This window comes from Buceros rhinoceros, unplaced genomic scaffold (assembly GCF_000710305.1).
Source record: "Buceros rhinoceros silvestris isolate BGI_N320 unplaced genomic scaffold, ASM71030v1 scaffold6359, whole genome shotgun sequence".
In the NCBI taxonomy this organism is placed as follows: Eukaryota; Metazoa; Chordata; class Aves; order Bucerotiformes; family Bucerotidae; genus Buceros; species Buceros rhinoceros.
The window spans coordinates 51,310-72,576 of record NW_010432018.1 but is presented as its reverse complement, the minus strand read 5'-3'; the positions used below and the strand labels follow the sequence as shown (position 1 = coordinate 72,576).

The following is a 21,267-nucleotide window of genomic DNA, read 5'->3' as shown; positions in this document are numbered from 1 at the left end:
ATCAGTGTAAATATATTAGAACACTTTGTATTCACAAAGTAGAGGACACGTGGAATTAATTGTGACTAGACAAGACTTGTAATAACTGCGCATTTAGTGTGACGAATCTCGTAGCAATTTTAATAGACTTCTTAGGGTCTCAGGGGCTTACAGGGGTTCTGCTCGCTGACAGTACACATTAATCTCAGTAAATGCATCTGTTTTGTTACTGTAACTGGAACTCAAGACATCTTTTTCCTTTTTGTAATTATGTATATATGTGTAACTTTTAAAACTAATATTTTGAGGGGTGGGTTATTGGTGTTGGTTGGTTTTTTTGAATGTGTTTTTAAAAACGTACTAGATAAGCCACAAAATGTATTAAAGGTGAATGATCTGCCAAAAGAATGCTCCGGATCGTGTTCACTGTTGTTAAAACCTGCAGTGATTTTTAGTGCGTGTCTCACACTGGAAGAATGTAACATTTACCCTTCATCTTCGGTAAGAGACTCTGTACTGGGGGGCACAGCCAGCCATCAGTTTTGCCAAACTCTGACCGGTTTTTCTGTTGTTCTTTTAGATTTTGCAGAAGTTCCTCCTAAACCATGTACAGACATGGCTTCGAGGGCCAGAGGGTCCGACCCTCAGCGTTCACATCTGCTTCCCTTTGGCAGCTCAGGCTTTCACGCTTCCCTGATGTCACCTTCATTCAGAATAGTGCCTTTATGTAATTTTTTAGGTCTCAAACTATGCTGCTAATCCCGTCTGGCTGAGAACCCAGCTGCAGATGTGGCTGGCAGGTGTGTGTGAATTGTCTGAGAAGATGCATTGAGGCATCCAGGACGTAAATAGTAAGTCAGGAAGGGAAGGCTAATAGGAAATTGCCAGTCCTCCTGCACTTGTTGTCCAGCACTCTTGTGTACCTGTATTGGTATCTGTAGTAGCAACAGCCATCAAGTTTTTAGTTGCTGTGATTACCGTGGTGCAGAGTGGCTTTCACTGGGGTTTGTGCTCCAGGCAGAGCAGCTAGCTAGAAAGGAGAAATTTTCCATCTGGTGAAAATGTTAATTCTGGACAAAAACCAGAAAAAGCAATAATGCTGGTTTGTTAGAGTGGAAATTCTAAACAAGATTTTGGTTTTGGTTCTCTGTTTGTTTTGGTGATCACCCACCTAAAAAGGAAAGCTAAATCAGGCAGTTGCTACACCAAGGAGAACCAGTTACCCAGCCCAAACACGAATGCAGCTGAAAGCTGCCGTTCTCCAGGGTCCTGGGCAAGCTCGCTCCCTGGTAGTCTCCTGCCAAAGCCTCTCACATTAAATATGCACGCTTATATACTTGTATCTATCTGGTAAGTCATCCATACCTGGCCTCACAACCAGTGTCAACAATTTTAAGACTTCCAAGTGCTGCCTTCACAACACGAGAAATGTCACAGCATAGCGGCTCCCTACCACCCCTGTACAGCCCTCAAGGCTGATAGGGATCACTGAGAACCTGGGTTTCCATCGATCACGTCCCCATGAGAAGGGGCCGCAGAGCTGAGGACTGCTGTGCTGCGGAGTCCCCACGTGTGGACGTCAGGTAACAAAGGTTCGGGTTACTTGGCTTCGTTTCACATGGTGATGGGGCCTGGCTTTATCCTGAGTAAGAAGGAAGGAATCAGCACCTCTTGGAGTCTGAATTTTTCTGTAGAGGTTTCCCAAGCACAGAGCAAGTCTGCCCTGTTGAGCTTCTCCTGAGCATTAGAACTAGAACCTGCCTCTGAAAAATCACTTGGCTGGGTGTTGGGCACCGGTGTGGAAGATAATACGTTGAGACAGGAGCTTCCTCATTGTGCTGTGACCTTTCAGCTGGACTGTCTCTTCCTTTCTCTGGGCTTGCTGTGATTGAACAGTGTATGCTGTCACTGGTTGTACAAACCAGCTAGCTGCAGGGTTTCATACTGTAGTGGGCAGCTTGCCACGTACGTAGACATGAGATATAATGCTAAAGGCCAGATAGATACTTCTCTTATTCAAGGAGAGTAGTAAAGCAGATTTTATTTGACTTGTATAAATCCATTTTAATTTGCTTTCCTGCTAACACTTTCATTAACATGTAAATTAGCTGTCCTAGAGCTGTTAATTATCTTTGCAGAAAATGTTGGGTATGGTCATATAAAGTACTGTTTCTTTTTTACTGCTCTTGATGTTTTATACTGAAATGTGCCCATAAATATTCACTGTGTATTTTAAGAGGAGGACAAAGAGGCCGCGGCTTTGTGTCATCTCGCAGGGAACAAGGGGCTTGCCTCAGGGTTATTCACCAGCCTGCTCCCATGTTTAAAACTGACAGTCGTGTAAGCAGCTTAGCACTGGGTTGTACTGGTCTGGCCTTTGAAGGTTTTGGGGAATTTTTTTAGTGTGTCTGGCAAATGAGGGAGCAGAAGAGGCTGGCAGGTGCTCAGAGAAGGGCAGCATCCTCTCTTACGGGATGTCTTGTGTTCAAAATTTGGCAGTGGAGCAGGTAGGCATCACAAGTGAAGCAAATGGCTGAATTCCCAGCTTCCAAGAAGCTGAGAACAAGCTAATTAATTTTCTTATGGAAAAAAAAGAAAATCTGAACTTTTTTAATACCTCCTTTCTGCAAAAACTGAAACCGGGGTTTTTTTTCAGCTTCACCAACTGCTTTAAAATGCTCTCCCTCCTTTAGTAATAAAAGATACTGATGCTTAACACGCTACCGTGACAAGCTGCAATCTGTTTATCCTTTTTAACTGCCTGCTTTGAACAAATGGCATCTATAGGGTACGGTTTTACCACAGGCAAGGCAAAAACCTGCGCCGCTAGAGCAGGCTCCTTTCGCACCAGTTTCTACAGCAGTTGAGGGTGGGCGGTGGTTAGCCTTTCCGCTAGCTGGGTGGTCTTAGTCTGAACCATTAACATGATCTCCTTTTACACCCTTTGTTCAGATAATGGTAGTTGCTTCCACTAGTTTTACCGTGGGGGGGGTGTACCTGCCTCCTGGCTGCACGCACAGTGCACCTTGAGCAACACCTTTCTGTAGAGCCGTGCACACGCTTCTGAAGCTTGCCCTCAGTCTCAGCTGCAGTTGCCCATGTCTAGCGCCGTTTCTTAGCCTTCCCTTCTTAGCTCGCGTTCAGTGCTCACATTGTTTCCTGGGGCTGCCTGCCCCTCTGCTGCATCACGACCACTCCTTCCCTGGTACCAGATAACCAGACTGCATAGCTGACAACCAGAAGACCCACACAGCGAGAGCAGCAGCTCTACACCCTTCCACCCCTACACGCCACCAGTTTGGTGTCTAAGCGGAATGTTACTGTGAGTGGGCAGCCCGTGTCAGGCCATGAGGATGGTTCCTCTCTCCAGGAGGGGTCTGCCGACCCCCGTCATGTGCTTGTGCCTTCTTTTTTGGGGTGTAACCTGTGTGGTGTGTTCCAGGACCAACTCTTTTCTCATCTGCACTGTGGAGATAGATAAAACTGCCATGGCATTTTCTTACAAAGACAGACAGACGGGGAATGGGGCACTAGTGAATTATTAAGCTGTCTTTAGCATGAGAGACTGGTAAGCTAATGACCTGTGTCATCAGCCCCTCAGCCGCTTCCACAGTATTTGCATAGATAATGTACAAGCAGAGTAGAGCATTGCTACAAAAAGGGGTTGTCATTGTTCAGGTGCTGGTTCATTGTAGAGTATGTTGTTTGTATGTTTCCATGAACAAAAACCAGTGTGTTTTGGAAATGTGATAGAAAACCAGCTAGGGATGGCTTTGGTCTCACTGTCAGCTGGAGCGATGTTTTGAGAGGCCACCCAGTCCTTGCAGAACAGCTGAGGCATGTTATCAGGACACCACTAACAGCACAGTGCGGAGCAGCGCTCCGTGGTACTGCAGGGACTCATGGGCCTGGTCTGGAGCACAGACAGGCATTCCTTGCTGCTGCCTGGGCACCGCCTCTCGTGGTTCGGCTTTACAGCCTCAGAGTACAGCCCTTCCCTTTTACTGTTTGTTAAGACAGGAAAGCGTGTAACAAGGCAAGCACTAGGGCCTGCCAACACTGCAGCCGGTTAACAGCTACAAGATGCTGCTGTTTCACAGCAGAAACATACCAGTAGTACAAACATAGTAGCAGAACAATACCCGTGTTCTTGCTGTAGTTACACTGGTACACAGTCCCCTTCGGCTGTTTGTTCCAGAATAACTGTAGCAGTCAGTAACTCTTGGAGACAGGGGTACTTTATTTCAAGTGACAGAAATTGATTAATATATAAATTCCACAGGAAAATGTTTTTCTTAATGTCTTTTTTCCATACTTCATTTTGGGTACAAAATGTAAGAACATGTAATGAAGTAAAACATCTTAAGATGGATTAATAAAAAGAAATAACTTAGAATAAAGAACTTGTCAACCAAGCCATCGATAATGTTAGGCTGAACGTACTCTATACACTTCCCTCCAGGGGCAGTATCTTTATCTTTAAACATGAAAATGAAATGTAGCATGGACAGATGATTTATTTCCTTAAATAAAAATCTTCCTGCAAAAGATTTATTTTTATTTTGCAGCATAATTATGATTTCTACAGGAACATTAAGGGGACAAAATTTTACAATTCTAAATCATTACTTGTCTTCAGAAAGGTACTTTTGTTTTGTTCTGAGACAAGCAGTTTGTCAAGCCCTTCTGCCAGTGCAGTGCTGTCTTCATCGTCACTAAATGTGACCCAGTGACTGAAATCTTTCAAGCTGGGGTGTTTTACCTTTCCTGGAGCCTGAGCTGAAGAAGCAGCTGATGCCACCTGTATGGCAAGAGGGCAGGAAGAATCCGTGTCCAGGTCCAAAAGATTGGTGTTCTCTGGAAGGGAGCTGGTATCTGAGAGCTGTGGACGCTGGCCTTCAGGTACGGGAGGGCCCTGCAGGTTTGCCATCAATTCTGTGGCACTTGGTGCCAGCTGTTTATTTGCGTTGTTTTCTGGGCTGGCAGAGGATGTAGAGGCAGAGAGAACAGGCTGCGTGGGGACAGGAGCGTCCTGAGTCTGGGGTTGGAACCCAGGGTTGTTGTTGTTGTTGGAGTTGAACATTAACCCGCTAAAAAGGGGGTTGTCACTGCTCTGGAGAACTTGCAGATGAAGAGCTGCAGGAGCTGACTTCTTTCTTCGAGGTGGCACCTTCGGTGCAAAGGAAGCATTTGGCGGGGGCAGTGCAATGGCCTCAGCCGTGCTTGCTGAGGGGGGCTGCCCTTCACTGCTCCCCCTGCTCTCCTCAGGCTTCCCAGGTTGTGGTATTCTGGGTTTAGGGACTGGAGTAATCTTGGTCGGACAAAGAATAGCTCTGCCTTTGGGACAGGGCTCTGGCAAGCCAAAAGGAAACTGTTCTGTCTGTTGGTCAAACTGCTCTTCTGTAGACACAGCCTAAGGAGGAAAGGAACAGGACATTTGAGAACATAAAGGGTACCTTAAACTGAGTCACTAGTAGTGCAAGTCCTACTGATGGCATTACTGAGAAAAGCTGACAGTACTGGAAGTAAAAATGAGTACAAAGAGGAGGCGTGACAGCACAGTTCTACACTGGTCCTGCTTGGTTCTGTTCTCATGCATCGTGCCTTGTCCAGCGTTCACTTAGAGAGTGTTTGAGGACAAGGATCCTAGGGCCTGTTTGCTCCCTGCATGACCATCTCTCTCTATTCTATTTCATGCTAGGATTTTGCTGTGGGCCAAGTTAACACAGTTCTGAAGAGAGTTAGTTATTTGTTACATCTCTCTGCCAACTAATATTATCCAAGCAAGAATGGACGGGGAGGGCTACAGTAATAGGGCCGTTAGCACGTACCTTTGGGTACTGTACGTTCCGATACATAAGGCCGAAGGACAGTTACTGTAAGCTCTCCCCAGAAAGGTATTCACAGCTCTGTCATGACTCACTGACACTGGGAACGGAATCTAAAAGTAAACTCTTGAAGTACCATTAGCAAATATTCACCATCTAGAGATATGTAAGTAACTGGAGCCCAGGTCAGACCAAGAGGGCAGGGGCTGATTCAGATTCCTCACACTCGGTGAGACTGAACGAAAGCATTTCAATTCTTTATTACTCTCCCGTAGTATTAAGAGATAGTACAGAGACCTTTCAACGCAGTCGAATGCCCTGACGGACAGATCCCCTGCCACTGCTCTCTGTGTGCTGTCATTAAGTCGCCTACGCTTGACCGCGTGCTTTGTTAACAATAGAGGCGGAGTGGCTTTCCAGTGCACAGCTCCCATCTGAATTCGCTCAGATGGGGGAAGGAGCAGATAGGGTCAGATACAATCCTGTGGGACATATCATATATCACCAAAACAGCAGCCCCTCTCAGCAGCTTTCTGGAGTGCCCTGGGAACGGCAAGAACGCAAAAATAACCAGACCCTTCCTTGTTATTGAGTGTTTAAGGAAAGGGCACGCAGAATCTGCTAGGCAGAGACTGCACGAAGTCCATGACAGAGGAGGGGTGAATGCCTTTATGGAGGAGTCCTAACAACTTGGAGCTTCCTAGCAGAGCTTCTGTCAAAGGAAGAAAATAAAAGGTTATATATGTCTCTCTTGTTCTTAAATTCCTTTCACCATTAAATGCTCATTTCAGAGCTCTAGAGGTGAAGAACTATTATTTCTATTATTGTAGAGACCTGACAGAGAGACAGATTGAAACCCCAACACCCTCAGGTTTGTATTTTTAAGAAGCTGAAACTTGAGTAGAATCTGAACTTGAGTAGAATCCATAATTCAAAGTGAAAGGCTGAATCCCCTTACAAAGTGTGTGAAAAAAGATGTTTCTGACCAGGACACAGAACATACTGATCAAGAAGCTGCCTCAGATCAGTGCAGAGCAAACCACTTGTGATGTGGTCAAAAGTTAACACTGCAATAAAGAAGGGACTAGTCTTAAAACCTGACAAGGTTTAGACAAACCAGAAGAAAAGTAACAAGATCCGAGAGAATGGACTGACTCACAGAAAAGCTGAATACGGCTGAGTAAGGAACTTAGGGCTGATTTCCCGTTCTGATCTTCTAATACATTTTTCTGCCTCAGTGACTACAACACACGAAAATCATTTTCGTGCCTCTGGCTAAGAACTTTAAATGACAGAACTTCCCGCAAACTGTTTCACAGTCCCCGCCTCTTGCCATCATTCACACTGTGTAATGAGGCTGGACGCATTTCGCTGCAGCTGTCTTACATTTTCGGCCTTGACTGCGGTCCTTTGCAGAGGTACTGGCTTCTTTGCAGTTGGAACTTTGGGTGGTGGGCGATGGGGCACAAGCACTGGTCCTGCCTGCGACCCTTGAGGTGATGTTGACTTTATGGTGCTGGGAAGAGGGTCGGGTTTGGTGAATGTTTGGTTTCTAGTTGGAGCAGGCTTTACCGCATCTTCCTGTAGTCCTGAAAAGAAAAACAGCTAAGTGCCTTGGCTTGATCAGAACATAGCTTCAAGATAATTTCTCACTCATGCTTCCCAAAATGTCCATGACTAAAGGGAACGTGCCCAGGCCAGGAAGGTTTTTACAAATAACCACAGACCTTTGCAACCCTGTCACATTTGTAAGAGGCAGTTAGGGAAAAACTCCCATCTGAAATAGCGTCATGCTGCAACAGCAGCGCCGTGCCACCATTGGCCAAGTGGGTAAACACTGGCTGGGACTTCAGGAGTACTGGACTCAAGTCCCTAGTCTCCTTTTGCCCTGGTTTCCTTACCTGGATAATCAGGATAAGGATACTGAGAGCCTGTCTTGTACTTTGGGAAGAACCGTAAATGCCAACCGGTGGTTCAGCACAAGGGACTGAAAGTGATGCTGACCAGAGAAGGTTCCTTACCGACACCGAGTGGAAAGCTTAATGGGAATTGAATGTGAATTTTTAAATTAATGGGGAGTAAACCTGACTTAGAAAACGAATGTACAGCTCTCCCTAACGAACAAACATCAAGATGCCTTTGTGCCATTTCTAATTAAATTGGATTATTCCAAACTGCATTTGCTCTATTCACAAATGAAAAGGGAGGTTTCTCTCCTAAACCCAGGGCCTTGCAAACAGGTCTCTTATCTCAGAGTCATACCGTGTTCTTTCACATTCACACAGCACCAGCAGAAGCCTACTTGCAGCCCTGGGCAGTACCTTCACGCTGCCTCTGTGTCGATACCTAAGCCAGTTTCCTGCTCTAACCTGCCCGTGCAAGCAGCTGTCTGCTCCAGGGGTTACACAGAGAGCTGGGACACAGAGCAGCCTTTCAGCTTAGCTATTCAGACTGAAGTGGTGCAAGCTTCTGTCTAGGTTACAACTATACTTGGTGTCCAAGTGTGAACAGAACCCAGGTTATTTCTCCCATTGCTGTATTTGCTCTTCAGTCCTGCTTGGAATAGTGACCACTCGCTAAACAGTGGCAAATATCCTTTATGCGACACTGAGGTAACACAGGCACCACCAGTTTAGGAAGATCTCATCTCTACCTTTTAATTTTTCAGACTAAATTTAAACAAAAATAACCCAAAGTGCTCCTAGTAACAGATTCTGCAATTTGAGTCATCTTGAAAAAACAGGTTCTCTTGACAGAGAACACGAAGTACAGTCTTGCAGGAATGTGCATGTCAGCGTTCAGGTAAGCTGCTGCACAGAAATACATCCATCCGGGCTGTGACGGGAAGGAGGAACACACCTAGAGTTCTCCTTATTTCGGGATTTGTAGAAGACAGAAATCTGTGCTCACCTCCTTTAGCTTCCATAAGACATCTAATAGCTTCTTCTGCTTCCTCAGCTGTGGTGGTCTTGATCTGCTTGACGTTGTAAGGTTTGCTTATTCCAGTCCGGACTTTAGGCTTTAGAAAAAACAGCGAGGATGAGTCACCTTGAGAAAATTGCTTTTTCTTGTCCTCCTGCAGTCTTACAGCTAAGGCTAAGCTCACACACCTGTACAGTTCTCTTTTGCTAGCTGCTATTCAGCAATCTATAAATACTACAGAAATGGCGGGGTGTCTTTCAGCAGGTCTTACATGTCTGTTACCAGCTGACGGGCAGGCTGGTGCCTTACTGCCGCAGCCAGACCCTTGTTCAAACATTAGGGTTCTCATCCAGCACAAGAGGAGTCGGGAGGTGTTTCCACAGCCCAGTCTTAGCCTACTCAGAGGACTTGCTGGCAATGATCAAGACTTTTCCTGTATGCTGGGCACCAGCATGGCCCAGCAAAAAAGAGGTGAGAAAAGAATTAAAGCATATTATCGCAGTGTGGAAAATCAAGCTAGCATCTCTCAGAAAGCAGCACGTGGAGTAAACCAACAGTGCCCTGGTCCTGCACTATTTTCTCTCTCACCCTCTTTGGTCTTTCTAATTCCTGGCAATTTTAAGAGCATTTTCCTGGTGTGTAGCAGGTCCTACAGTCTTGTATTACAGTACAAGAAGTTCATCTTAACATTTCCAGCTCAGGCATGTGATGGGCTTCCTTCCTTGTATGACAGGTTGCATCACGTATGTAATGCTCAGTGCCTGCAGTGTTTACGGAGATGGGGGAGATCAGGACAATGCTAAGTGGCCACGCTCTCGGCAGGACTCACTGGCTGCTGAGGGGCTCCAGGTAGCGGTTTTGCCATTGCCAGGATGGAGCAGGAGTGGCTTCCTGGAGAGAGGGAACCATCTGGGGGAGATTTCTTGCCTGATGTTCCAGCTGAAAGAGGAATAAAAATGGCTTTTTACATTCAAGAACTGGTACAGCATTTTATTTGCAATGGAGCAAAACCAAGGTGCCTGGAAATCGTTTGTGATAAATAAGAGACAGGGACAAACTTAGGCAAGACTTTCCTGTAGGACAATGGGGACCTTCAGTCCCTCTGCCTGAGTGCCAAGAGCAAGCACTTCAATTTGTGAGGAGTGATGGGCTGAACTGCAATTGGTTTAAGCTAAGGTGAAAACAAATCTCACAGAATAAAACACTGAAATCTTGGACTGTATCAGGAAGCAGTTCCCTAGTTAGTCTCGCTTTCATTTAATCAATTAAAAAATCTCAGCAAAACATTAACATTGCATTCCAGGCACAGAAATGCAGACACCAGTGTTGTCATTTCTGCGCAACAGACTCAGAAATGAATGGGAATAATCCCAAAGAACTCATCTTCCAGCAGTGAGTCTGACTGAATCTTTAATTGAAGACTGGAAAAGAGACACAGAAGAGAGACTTTTGGGCTGCAAGAATAATGATGTGCTGCATAGCATGTGTCATACGGAAGGCAAAGATGATGATCAGCATTCAGCATATGAGGAATGGCTGAGGGAACTGGGGTTGTTTAGCCTAGAGAAAAGGAGGCTGAGAGGAGACCTTAATGCTCTGTACAACTACCTGAAAGGAGGTTGTAGCAAGATGGGGGTCAGTCTGTTCTCCCAAGTAACAAGTGACAGCCTCAAATTGCACCAGGGGAGGTTTAGGTTGGACATTAGGAAAAATTTCTTTACAGAGAGGGCTGTTAAGCACTGGCACAGGCTGCCCAGGTAAGTGGTGGAGTCCCCATCCCTGAAGGTGTTTAAAAGACTTGTAGTTGTGGTGCTGAGGGACATGGCTCAGTGGTGACCTGGCAGTGCTGGCTTAATGGTTGGACTTGATGATCTTGAAGGTCTCTTCCAACCAAAATGATTCTGCGATTCATCCAGAAGTAGCTATAAAAAACAGGAGCAGCATAGCACTGATGGCATCTCAGGCGGGTAGAGCTTAGGTAAAGAGCATCACTTCCCCTTTGTGCCTCACTGAAAATCGTAAGCCACTTTGGATTTCTTTCATAAACACAAAAGCAAGCAGGAATTGCTTGCAAAACAACAAAACTGTCCAGAGCAAGTATTTTGATTACAATTATATCTGAAAAAAGCAAACCATAAGAAAACACTCGGTGACTGTGGAAGTCAACAGCCATAAATACTGGTATTTATTTTTACTGCCATAAAGTGGCTGGTCAACTTACTAATTGTGCAGGAGTTAGTATGAAACATATGGGTCATTCCATCCTCACTAAAGGCATTTTTTGTGGAGTATTTGTCATCCTAAAGACAAACTTTTCCTGTTGCTAACTGCAGCCATAGTCAGGCTGAAACAGACTTGGAAGGAAGTACAAGTACCTCAACAGCCTGACATTTCAGAACAAGGTATTATTGTCTGTGTCACCCAGAAATGGCAGGCAAACCTATTCAGCTGGGGCCAACACCGCATTAGAAGGTTAAACTCACCTGGAGGGGGAGGCCTCTGTGGTGGCTGAAGTGGCCGAGGCCTGGTGGGAATGGACAGAGACCTGCTTGGAGTCCGGCGGGGGCATTCCCCACCTGCTTCCAGTTCTCGCTTCAAATCGGCCAGGTCTGTATCATCTAGGGAAATTTTAGAAAGGATCTGCATTAGGTACTCACTGGTGAGGTGCATCAAATCTGGGTGGTCAGGAGAGAAACGATTATGAATGGCGAGCCTTAACCAGGTATCTCAGCAACGTGACATGGCTCCTTTCATTTCATTTTGCTCTCTCCAAATATCTCCCTGCTCCCAATCCAAGAAACATCTACCACTTTGACAAACACTTCTCTCTCCTTTTCCAGCGTGTCTGTGCAGATACACAGACCACCCGCATCTGATTTCAGAGTTACTAGTCACCTTGTAAGATTCTAAGGGCTTTTCACAGCCAGACATGGTGGCAGCCTGCTCTCATTCACACTGTGTCATGGCAGCTGCAAGGAGGCCAGTCACAGTCAATCCTTCGTACGCACAGGAAGTCGTTCTGTGGATTACAACTTTCCTTATTCAGGAGAACTGGTTTTATACCAGTTTTATACCACAGAAGAAGCTGTCTAAATGGTTTACTCCTCACATCTCTGCTTTTCCACATCATCTCCTAACAGGTACTCCTGCCTCAATCTGCTAGCCCTCAACCTGCGCCTTACAGGACTAGGTTATTACATAGTCTTTCACCCTGTGTTAGCCTCTCTGATAGCTCTGGAGAGGTGAGAAGCCGGCATCGCCTTAGTCTCCCAGTCTGCTGAAGTGAGTGCTTTCTCTTCAGTTCCCTCACGCCACCATGGCTGCCAAGCCATGCAGCTGCGTTCTTTAGAGCTGCAAAATCCACTGGGTTTAGCTTTGTCCCTGTGGTTTGGAGAGGATGGGGAAGGAACTTAGTAGCAGCAGTCTCTCATACTTGAGGCATTCCTACACAAGTTCCTGTTTTTCAGAAAGCTGTGCTCTGCAGGGAATACTGACCTGCCTCAGTTTCCTGCTCCCACTCAGCAGCGGGTGGAAGCCACAGAGACACACAGCCTGTGATCTGTCCAACCTGTCCTCCCCCTTCTCTCTGCAGTTTCAGTACTTCTAAGCTTCAGATATGGGCTCCTCAGTAGGATCCAAGGAGTCATGCAGGTGCCTAAATGTGCAGCTTGAAATTCTGGCAGTAACACCGAACACAAAACAAGAAAGCCACCACGACTCCATCCCTTCTCCTAAAAGACTGCTGGTTTTTGGCACTGGCTTCCGGGGACATTTGTTTTATGAGGATATGCCCTCCTCTGACCTCAGAAATACACGTATGCACTGTTATGCCCATCACTCGTTTCTGTCTGTGTCTACACCAGCTATACAATCATCATACCTTCGATTAGGAGTTACTCAGGCAGAATTGGAAGCTTATAGAGGCATATGAAATTGCAGAGATTTTCAAGATGGATAGAATATATCATATTTTGAGTTGTGTGAGATCATGACCCCATCTCAACCTCCTTCAAACATTTTATAATCTCCATTTACTTTGTAATATTTTTTTGGAGCAGAGTTACTGTGGGTGAAAAGAATCACTGCAATTTTCTGTAGTTCAGTGAATCATCACACGGTAGGCCAAAGGTGTTTGGAGGGCAAGGCATCCTATAATACAAAGTGAGTGGTTTCACAGTATTTAATAATGACAGATTACTCCTTGGCTCAGGGCTAGCTTTCTGGGCTGGCCACACTGCCCCCAGCCTATGACTCAAGGTGGGCAAGAAAGCTGTATATCACTCTGTTCGGAAAATCTGTCTGTGTAAACTTAGGAATTTCATTTAATCTTTTTGAACTCTACTTCTGACTCAACCTTTGAAGGTATTAAAGTTTTCACTTTTATGTCAGAAGACAAAGCACCTCAGAGAGTGCAGAAAGACAGCTACTGAATCACCTGCTGTCATGATGAAGCGTTTAGTAATGACTCAGCCTGTCAATGCCTGGTCACCGCAGCGTGTCCTGATCACATCCCCATCTAAAACCACCACCGACTTGGCTAGTTCTTGCTGCAGTTTTTAGCTGTTTTCTCTTCACAGCTTTAACTTCTCCTTACCAAGCCATTTCACAATAATGTGCAAACGAGGCAGGTGACCAGGAAAAAACATTTATGAAGCACTAAAAGAATGAATATACCTGTCGTGTGAACCCCAACTTCTTCAGAAATAAATAAAATAGGAACAAAGGAGAAACTTTAGGCATCTTTGAAGTAATTTGAACACGCCAACAACCTGGACTGTCCAGCTTACACCTGACTGCACTGCCACAGCTATTGCTCGAGGGATGGGGCCAAGCCCATCACTGAATCAAAAGGATTTCTTTCATTTAATTTTGCCCTGGCCCTCACCTATAAGAAAATAATGGACAATTTTTTGTTTGGTGCTGAAAAACATCAAATGGGAAAAAGAATTAATTTCTCCTGACTATAGAAGGAAATCAGCACTCCTGCCTTCCCTAGGTTAAAGTGAAGGGGAATCTAAGCTTTATTCTTTGTATTGCTCTTACACCTGAGGGCCTCAGTTACAGTCACTAAACTCAAGGAGGGGTTGAGCATGAACATGTGCCAAAACCATGATCCTTATCTTTAAAGGACCTACAATGAAAATATAATTGAACAGGAGAACAGAGACAAGACGACCAAACAAGAGACCTTCAGGTCTCACTCTAAGGATTGTAAATAATTTACCTTTATACAGGCGTGGGCTTTGTCCAGATTTGTTTGAAGGACCTAAGGATGTGAAATGACCACAACGATCAGGCATATCTTCTGCTGAGTCTGCCACTAGGTGTTGACACAAGGCATCATCTAAATAATCGTCTTCATCCTCCACTATATCACCTGAATTAAAATATTAGATAACAAAGATTTAGTGAGCAAATGCATTCTCTGTCTCTCTCTCTCCCACCAATGAATTGTTGGGCAAGGTTCTTGTGTAACCCATGCCTGTCATTACAGTTTTTTTCTATACAGACCATACATTGTACCATACATTGGATTTGCTAATGTACGTTGTGGCACTAAATTGCTAGGCTTATCTAGTCAACAGTTCTCTGCCCAGGCACAGTGCTGGGTCACGGCTTTAGTTACAAGCTCTTTTTAAGCGTGGCTTCATTACAAATTCAGATACCACTGTTGCTCATACTGCATCTTCTCTGTGCAACCAAAGTCAGCAAAGCAATTTCTCACAACTTCACTTGGAAACCTGCTGCTCACCTTCTGAGTCATAGTCCAAACTCGAGAAGTCAAAATTTTCTTCCAGGAGACAGGAGTTTGCTGTGGGGGACGTGGGGGCAATGCTGTCCCGTTTTCGAGCAATTTCCTCCTGAAGGCCCTTTAGCCAGTCCTTGGTCTTGGGCCGGATCTTCACTGTTCTGCCTCTGACCTAACACAAAGAAGGAATTGTTTCCCCTTGGCTAAGCAGCTTCACAAAATGAGAACATCTGAACAGAATAAGCCAAGTGCTGCCGCTCTATTGTGTAACTGCTACAGAAACTGATATAACCAAAGCTTCATTTCAGATACTAACTGGAAGTATCCAGAAAAGGAAGTACTCTTCCTAGCCCCATAACCAAGTTTTCAGACTCTAACAATATTCTTGAAAGAAAATTAGCTTCACAGCTTGAAAGCACTCTGCTGCATTTGGGAAATACTTGAAACATCAAATATTGTCAAAACGATACTGTGATAGTAACGATGGTGTGGAAGAGTTCAATTTTTGAGTCGGCAGCTTTAAAACACACAAGAATTTGCTACCTTATGCCATCTATAAGTAGACTCTGTGGTCAGAAAATCCCAGATATGATGGCTGATGTATGTTGCAAGTATATTAAACAGATTAAGGCCAATGTTGCTTCTGTGTGTCGTTCCGTGACATTTGGGATGAGATGTATCCAAGGCAGCAGCTTTGGCAGCAAAATTACTTTAGAAAGTCCCTGAATCGGGTTCGCAGCACCTTCACACATTGTGTACAGGTCTGTGCTATAAATTACATCAATGAAATGAGCCAAATTAATAGATAAAACTCCAAATACAGAAAGAAGAATGAGGGTTAAAACCATTACTTCAATGTTAAGTTTACAGTGCAACCCCACAAACAGTTTGTCAGCATAAACAAGGGGGTTGATGAATTGTAGAGTACGTGCATGGGAAGGAAGAGCACAGGATGGGAAGGTAAATGTCTACTGTGAATGCTGAGTTTGCCACGGAGGCCAGTGAATCATGTTGTTCCAGCTTGGTAGAAGGAGTTTAATACACTTAAAAGAAACAAAAAATGTCCAAACCACAATCATGAGCTTTGGCAACAGTATAAAGTCACATATATCTCAGGAGAACTGCTTCAAGTGCCAAAACAATGACTGCGGCCATGTATTCTGCAGCAGTATCAGAGGCCAGAACTAAGCACTGCTTAGGAACTCCAGGAAAAGTCACCTCCTGCCCTCTTGAAACTGAAATACTGCATTAAAAGCCTCAGCAGCTGTGAAAGCTAAGGACTTTGTAAGCACAAAGTGTCTTTAAAATAATGCTCCTTGATTTAGCTAGAAACTCCACTATCCCATTCTAAGCAACCACTTCTGAGAAATTTGTTATGTAATTATTATTATAGGTTTGAGAGAGTCTTACTTTGACACCATCTATATCCAGAACACGCAGAGCTGACTTGCTGTCTGCAAATGTCACCAGCATTTGACCTCCACTGATCCTAGTAAAAAAACGCAGAGGAGAGAAAACAGTGCATTTTATTTCACCATTGAATGAAAAACCTTAAAGGCAAGCCTGGTAGTTTTGTACAGCTGCATAATTGGTTTTAGTTGTACTCTGCTCACTCACAAGTGATCTATGAATCCCAGCTGAGCTCTTCCTTTTTCCCATCCTCCCAAAAGAAAGGAGAGCCAGCCAGGAAATCCTAGTAAGTGTGAAAGCGTGCTGGAAGAGAGCAGACCTCTTCAGAGCAAGTGAAGCAGGGCCCCGAGGACCCACCTGCAGAAGCAATGCATGGAAATGAGGACTGAATCTAAAGGTGATGATTCACATCAAAGCCTCTGCTTTATGGTGCTGTACGGAATAAAATTCTCCACTCAGCAAAGAGAGCTGTTAGCCTACTTCTTTTAACAGGTTGGTGAGAGGTAAGAGATATTCAACACACTTATATTCAATTTCTAAAGAAGAGTTCAAGATGCAGTAAAGGAACTCAGCACACTACTTTCTAATACAAAGTTAATTTTGTCAGGACAGAAAGGGAATTTCTAATCTGTGTTTTTGAACAAATGACACGCCATTTCAGATCCGAAACCTACCTGACCAGAACAACAGTGCCATAATCCTCAAACATTTTCATAAGCTCTGTACGCAAGTCCTCAGGAAATTCATTTTTCTCTTCAGGCATAGGTGATAGCAGATTTACCACTACTGTGGCATCCAGTGGTCCCTGAAAAGATGACACTTCCTGGAAAACACTCTCACAGGCGGCTTGATTAACTTCCTGAACTTCCACTTCTACAATAGCTAACACTGGCCTACATGAAACAAAGGAGAAACACTTATTTAAAATTAAGATCAACATCACTCAATATGTAAAATTAAAATCAGTATCAAGCAGTAAGACAGGCAAGAACTTAGTTGTGTGCCTTGTCTTGTTTAAATTCTATAGGTTTATGATAATTTTTAACTCCACAATGTCAAACCTGATGGCAAACATTTCATTAAGCCTACCATACCTTAGTAGAAAGTGATTATTATGTATGTTCTACACAGAAAGGAAGTGCAACAAATTACTTAAGGCCTCACTGCAAAAAAGCACTTGGCTGGCAATACAAAGGAAGTTCAGAGCCCGGTGGATTGTTTCATTTTTCCTGCAGTGGAAGATCATGCCTTAAGCACTATTAATTTTATTTACCAACCCTGCATTAGCTGAATGTAACAGTAAGGATACATCATAAAGGAATTCAAATAACAATTGTGTGTAGCACTTCTGGCAAACCCACTGTCTAAAAATACCAGGGGATTTCTCTCATTATCAAACAGCTGTCTCCCAAAACAGGAAGGCAATATATTATTTTCTGTTACGACAAGGCCACATAAAGATGTCATTCTCCAAAAACTAAGGACAAGGTGCTCTACGTGTATAATGTGGTTATGTAGTCAACATACATCATCAATCCATCACATAAGCAGTCAGCACCAGAGACTTGCTTCTTAAGCCATTTCTTACAAACGACCTCTCTGTGTGTAAGTTCTAAATAAAATTGAGAAAGCTGTCTGAAAGCATAATGCTTGTCTTATCTCAGCGGATGCAATCCGCGTTCTCAGATTTCCACCTGCACATACACACAAAGCAGTAACTGGGATGGCTGCTCTTCTAACGGTGTCAAAATTGCTGCCTCCTACTCACAATAGATCAGGCTCTGGAATACGCATTACCAGAACATATGAAAGCAAAACCAGCAGAGCTAGCAAGGAGTAGTAAGGGGAAAAAACGTGTCAGACACATTAACTGTTCCTATGGGCAGAGTGAATCATAATGCATTTCTGTATGTCACAAAGATAAAGCTAAGCCCTTTTTCCAGCACAAACCTTGGGAAAGCAAACCTGCTGACTGTAATTAAGAGGCAGTTTTTGCAGTCAAGTTTGATGAAATAGAAAACGAATGTACAACAGCCATGTTTTGCAGATTGCATCCTCAGGGCCCTACATAACGAGAGCAGCGGTTCCCCTGCGCTTTGTGGAACACAGCAACATCAAAGCCTTGACACAGAGAAATTGATTGCAAGAGGCATGTTCTTCCACTGCTGGAAGAATACAGAACAGTCTTCACATGCAAGAGCTCCATGAGAAGCACAGAGCCAGCTACTGTGGGTCACTGAGTGCTGCTGTGAGGAACAATACTGTAGCTTTTCCATAGGGAGTTAACAGGTGAGAAAAAGATTATTCGGAATGCACGGGAGCTTTCAAGTGTATTTATTACAGAATTTGTTTCAGAGAAGTGAAGCGGTGACAGTTTAACAAAGAAAGGTCATTCATATTCCTAAAGAGAAGTTAGTGACATGGACCAACCAGAGGCACCGGTCTTTGCTTTCTCCTCCTTCTCCCATGTCCATTTCTAAGGGAAGCTCAGAAGCCCAACACTTCCCTACTCTGAAAAGATCCCGCCTGACCGTATGCACATGACTTACAGCTTTTAAGGCCACACAGTCCCAATCCCCTCCTCTCCCACAGCAAGCTAAATAGGAGCCCCTCAGAGCAGCTTGGTTTGGTATCAGCGCTTTCCAAAACCAAGCAACAGAAAGTGCTGTTTTCTACACTTGTTGCTGCAACTTATCCAGCCCTTGCTGAGATCAGTAGCAGCAGAAACCAGTACAGCACTTGCCACCACAGATACGTGCCACCCTGCTAAGAACCCACCATGAAGGGAAAAAAACCCAGCGGATCCTGAACACAGGATAAGGGTGTAATTATTCCTGTTACAATCAGACTCAGTCCCTCCCTCTGAAGCTGTCATTCAGTATGACACATTTTAACCTAGCAGCATTTTCTCTGATTATTTGCTTAGGACTTTACCTGTGGTCAGATGCTTGCAGCTCTGCTCTCCCATAGTACATCAAGGCTCCAGGGGTCCAGGTGTGCCTGACTTTAGTTTCAGCACTAAGATCACTGTCTAGAAGATTGATCTCTCCAGCTATGGAGAACAAAACATGATTTTAAACTCATTCAAAGCTAGTTTTACTACAAGTTAAAAGCTATCTTATTAGGATGCATTTCACAGACCCTAGTAATGGGAGGGGGCGTTTTTTGTTCTTGTATATACCATTCAAAGAGCTTGTATCTTCAAAGAATTACAAGTTAGGGACTAGGGGAAAAAGATACAGAGGACAAGGAGCGCAACAGAGACAGCTTATCACTACAGTAAGACAACTGCAAAATGGCTAACTTGAATGTCACCCAATCAGTTATTTGTACCGTCTGGGTTGAGAGGATCATACCAGTATTTTTCCTCCTGTCTCATTACTGAGCACACAAAGAGATGCTGTAGTTGCAAAATACACTGCAAATCTCAATAATATACAGATATTGGAGAAGTAATACACAAGAGATGGCAGAAAGCAAACACATGCAAACGCAACCTCCAAATACTTCCTTTGCAATGCATTAAGGTGACAGAAACTGCTCCAGACATTATGCTAGAGTGAGGTATTATATTGCTGCCAATAACAGGTAAGTTTTTAGGTCACTGTTTGGGCTAACGGATAACTCTATTTCTTTTTTAATACTGAATATGGTGTTTCACCTAACCACTCGCACTTTCTTCTCAGAAGGCCAACAGTCCTCTAGCCCACAGCAGCAAAAAGAAGCAAGGCAAAAAAAATTACAGCCAAGAGGCAGAATAGCCTTGCCACCAGCAGTAAAGGAGAGGAACTCTGGCAGTGAACTAATTAGAAAAGCGTTGCAGGGCTGGGAAGGGGGTAAACAGTCAAGAGGTCAGTTATATACCCATGTGAGCTAGCTGTGGAAAGCCTACACGCTCTAAAGAAAGGACCTGCCTCAGCTCTTGCAGACCAGCTAGATAGGTCTTACGTTCTTTGTGTGCTCCATCAACTAAAGTCCTCCCGGGGCAACCACTGCCATGCAAAATAAGGAATACACATTGAAAATGCTGAAGGGTTTTCTTTCTCCTAAAATGAAAACAGCCAGCACGAGAGGGCTGGTTAACTTCGTCACTAGGTCTCATGCAGTTTTTCTTTTCCAGATTACATCTCTATCAATGTTTTAAGCTCTTCATTTTACTTTGTTCTTCTTTCCTTAAAGAAGAATGAATAACTCTGCATCACATTGACGTATACCCTCTGATTGCCCTAGTTTTGCTTTGCAGTTTTCAGACTTGGTGGACTCATGGTATGACTTCGATTCCAAGCAGTAGTTCCCAGGCATGTGAAAATCACATCTGCAGGCACAAACCAAATTACTTCTCCAGCGATTACACTTTTAATATGAATTTGTTCAGATTATCTGAACACTGGGAGACAGATGTACCTGCAGACTGAAAGAATGGTTATGAAAACTGTCCCTGGATACACAAAGAAACTTTTTATTTTGTTATTGTTACTTTCAAACAACAAGTGAAAGAGCCCTTCTGTTGTGCTGGCCGCTTGTTATCTCAAAGTATTTTACAAACACTAATCTCCTCCAACTCCAGAAACGAGCAGAAATATTCTTAAGAATTACCAGGGCAGAAGAAACTACAGCAAAATGCTTATATATCTATTGAGGACAGCAGTTAGAAAAATCTAGCTGTGATAACATGGGACTAATGATTTCATTGAAAAGCAAGAGTAATTTCTAGATTGCTACAGCTGGATTGTTTTCAGTTCTTCAGCAAGCTCTCTCAGCACCTTTTCAATCTATAGCGTGAAGGCTTTGGTCATACGCTCAAGAAGAAAGGGCTCTCTATCTCTGCAAATTATTCCAGTGAAGTCAAAAGAACATCTTCTTGAGTGAAGCCACTGCAGTTTGACTAAGCCTACAGGACACATCGAAAGACAGCTCTCAGCCCAGAACTCACCAGCTCCCTTCCTCACCATTCACCAGATTAAATCTCCTTATGGGGGTTCTGGATGAAATCTAACCCAACTTTCAGATAAAGAAGGAAGAAAGATCCTACGCACCTGTTTTTTCAAAAGGCAGTTTCTTTCTCCACCAAAGGACTCTGTCAGTCCAAGCTGGGGTTCGGCACTTATCGCTTGTATCATAAGCCTCTGAGCCAACGTCGTATTTATATGTTGGTCCAAAATTAATAGTCCCTTCATGGAAGTCTTTAAAAATCTATGAAAAGAAATACCATCTAAGTTACAAATGAGGTAGATGCCTTTGTGACAGCAACTTCCTTGCAAACAGACAACATTCTGATTTTTAAACAAATGACTACATTCGTGTACTACAAACAAGGGTCTGAAAATGCAACTTTTTCACTTTCTCAAGAAGTTAGACCAAGCCAGCATGCAGGTATTC

The 21,267-nt window shown here is 44.0% G+C and overlaps 1 protein-coding gene across 1 annotated transcript in view; it reads right to left on the bottom strand.

Moving 5' to 3' along the window:
• Positions 1-4,588: 4,588 nt before the first annotated feature.
• The window catches only part of SYNJ2 (synaptojanin 2), a 59,542-nt gene continuing 42,863 nt past the window's right edge, over positions 4,589-21,267 (bottom strand). Inside the window, exons 16-26 of the mRNA XM_010143607.1 lie at positions 20,925-21,081; positions 18,823-18,940; positions 16,563-16,781; positions 15,889-15,967; positions 14,482-14,650; positions 13,954-14,106; positions 11,213-11,347; positions 9,559-9,668; positions 8,718-8,826; positions 7,194-7,396; positions 4,589-5,392 (exon numbers count right to left, since the gene is read on the bottom strand). Of these exons, the coding sequence (XP_010141909.1) occupies positions 4,589-5,392; positions 7,194-7,396; positions 8,718-8,826; positions 9,559-9,668; positions 11,213-11,347; positions 13,954-14,106; positions 14,482-14,650; positions 15,889-15,967; positions 16,563-16,781; positions 18,823-18,940; positions 20,925-21,081 (2,256 nt within the window). The remainder of the gene's footprint in view (positions 5,393-7,193; positions 7,397-8,717; positions 8,827-9,558; positions 9,669-11,212; positions 11,348-13,953; positions 14,107-14,481; positions 14,651-15,888; positions 15,968-16,562; positions 16,782-18,822; positions 18,941-20,924; positions 21,082-21,267) is intronic.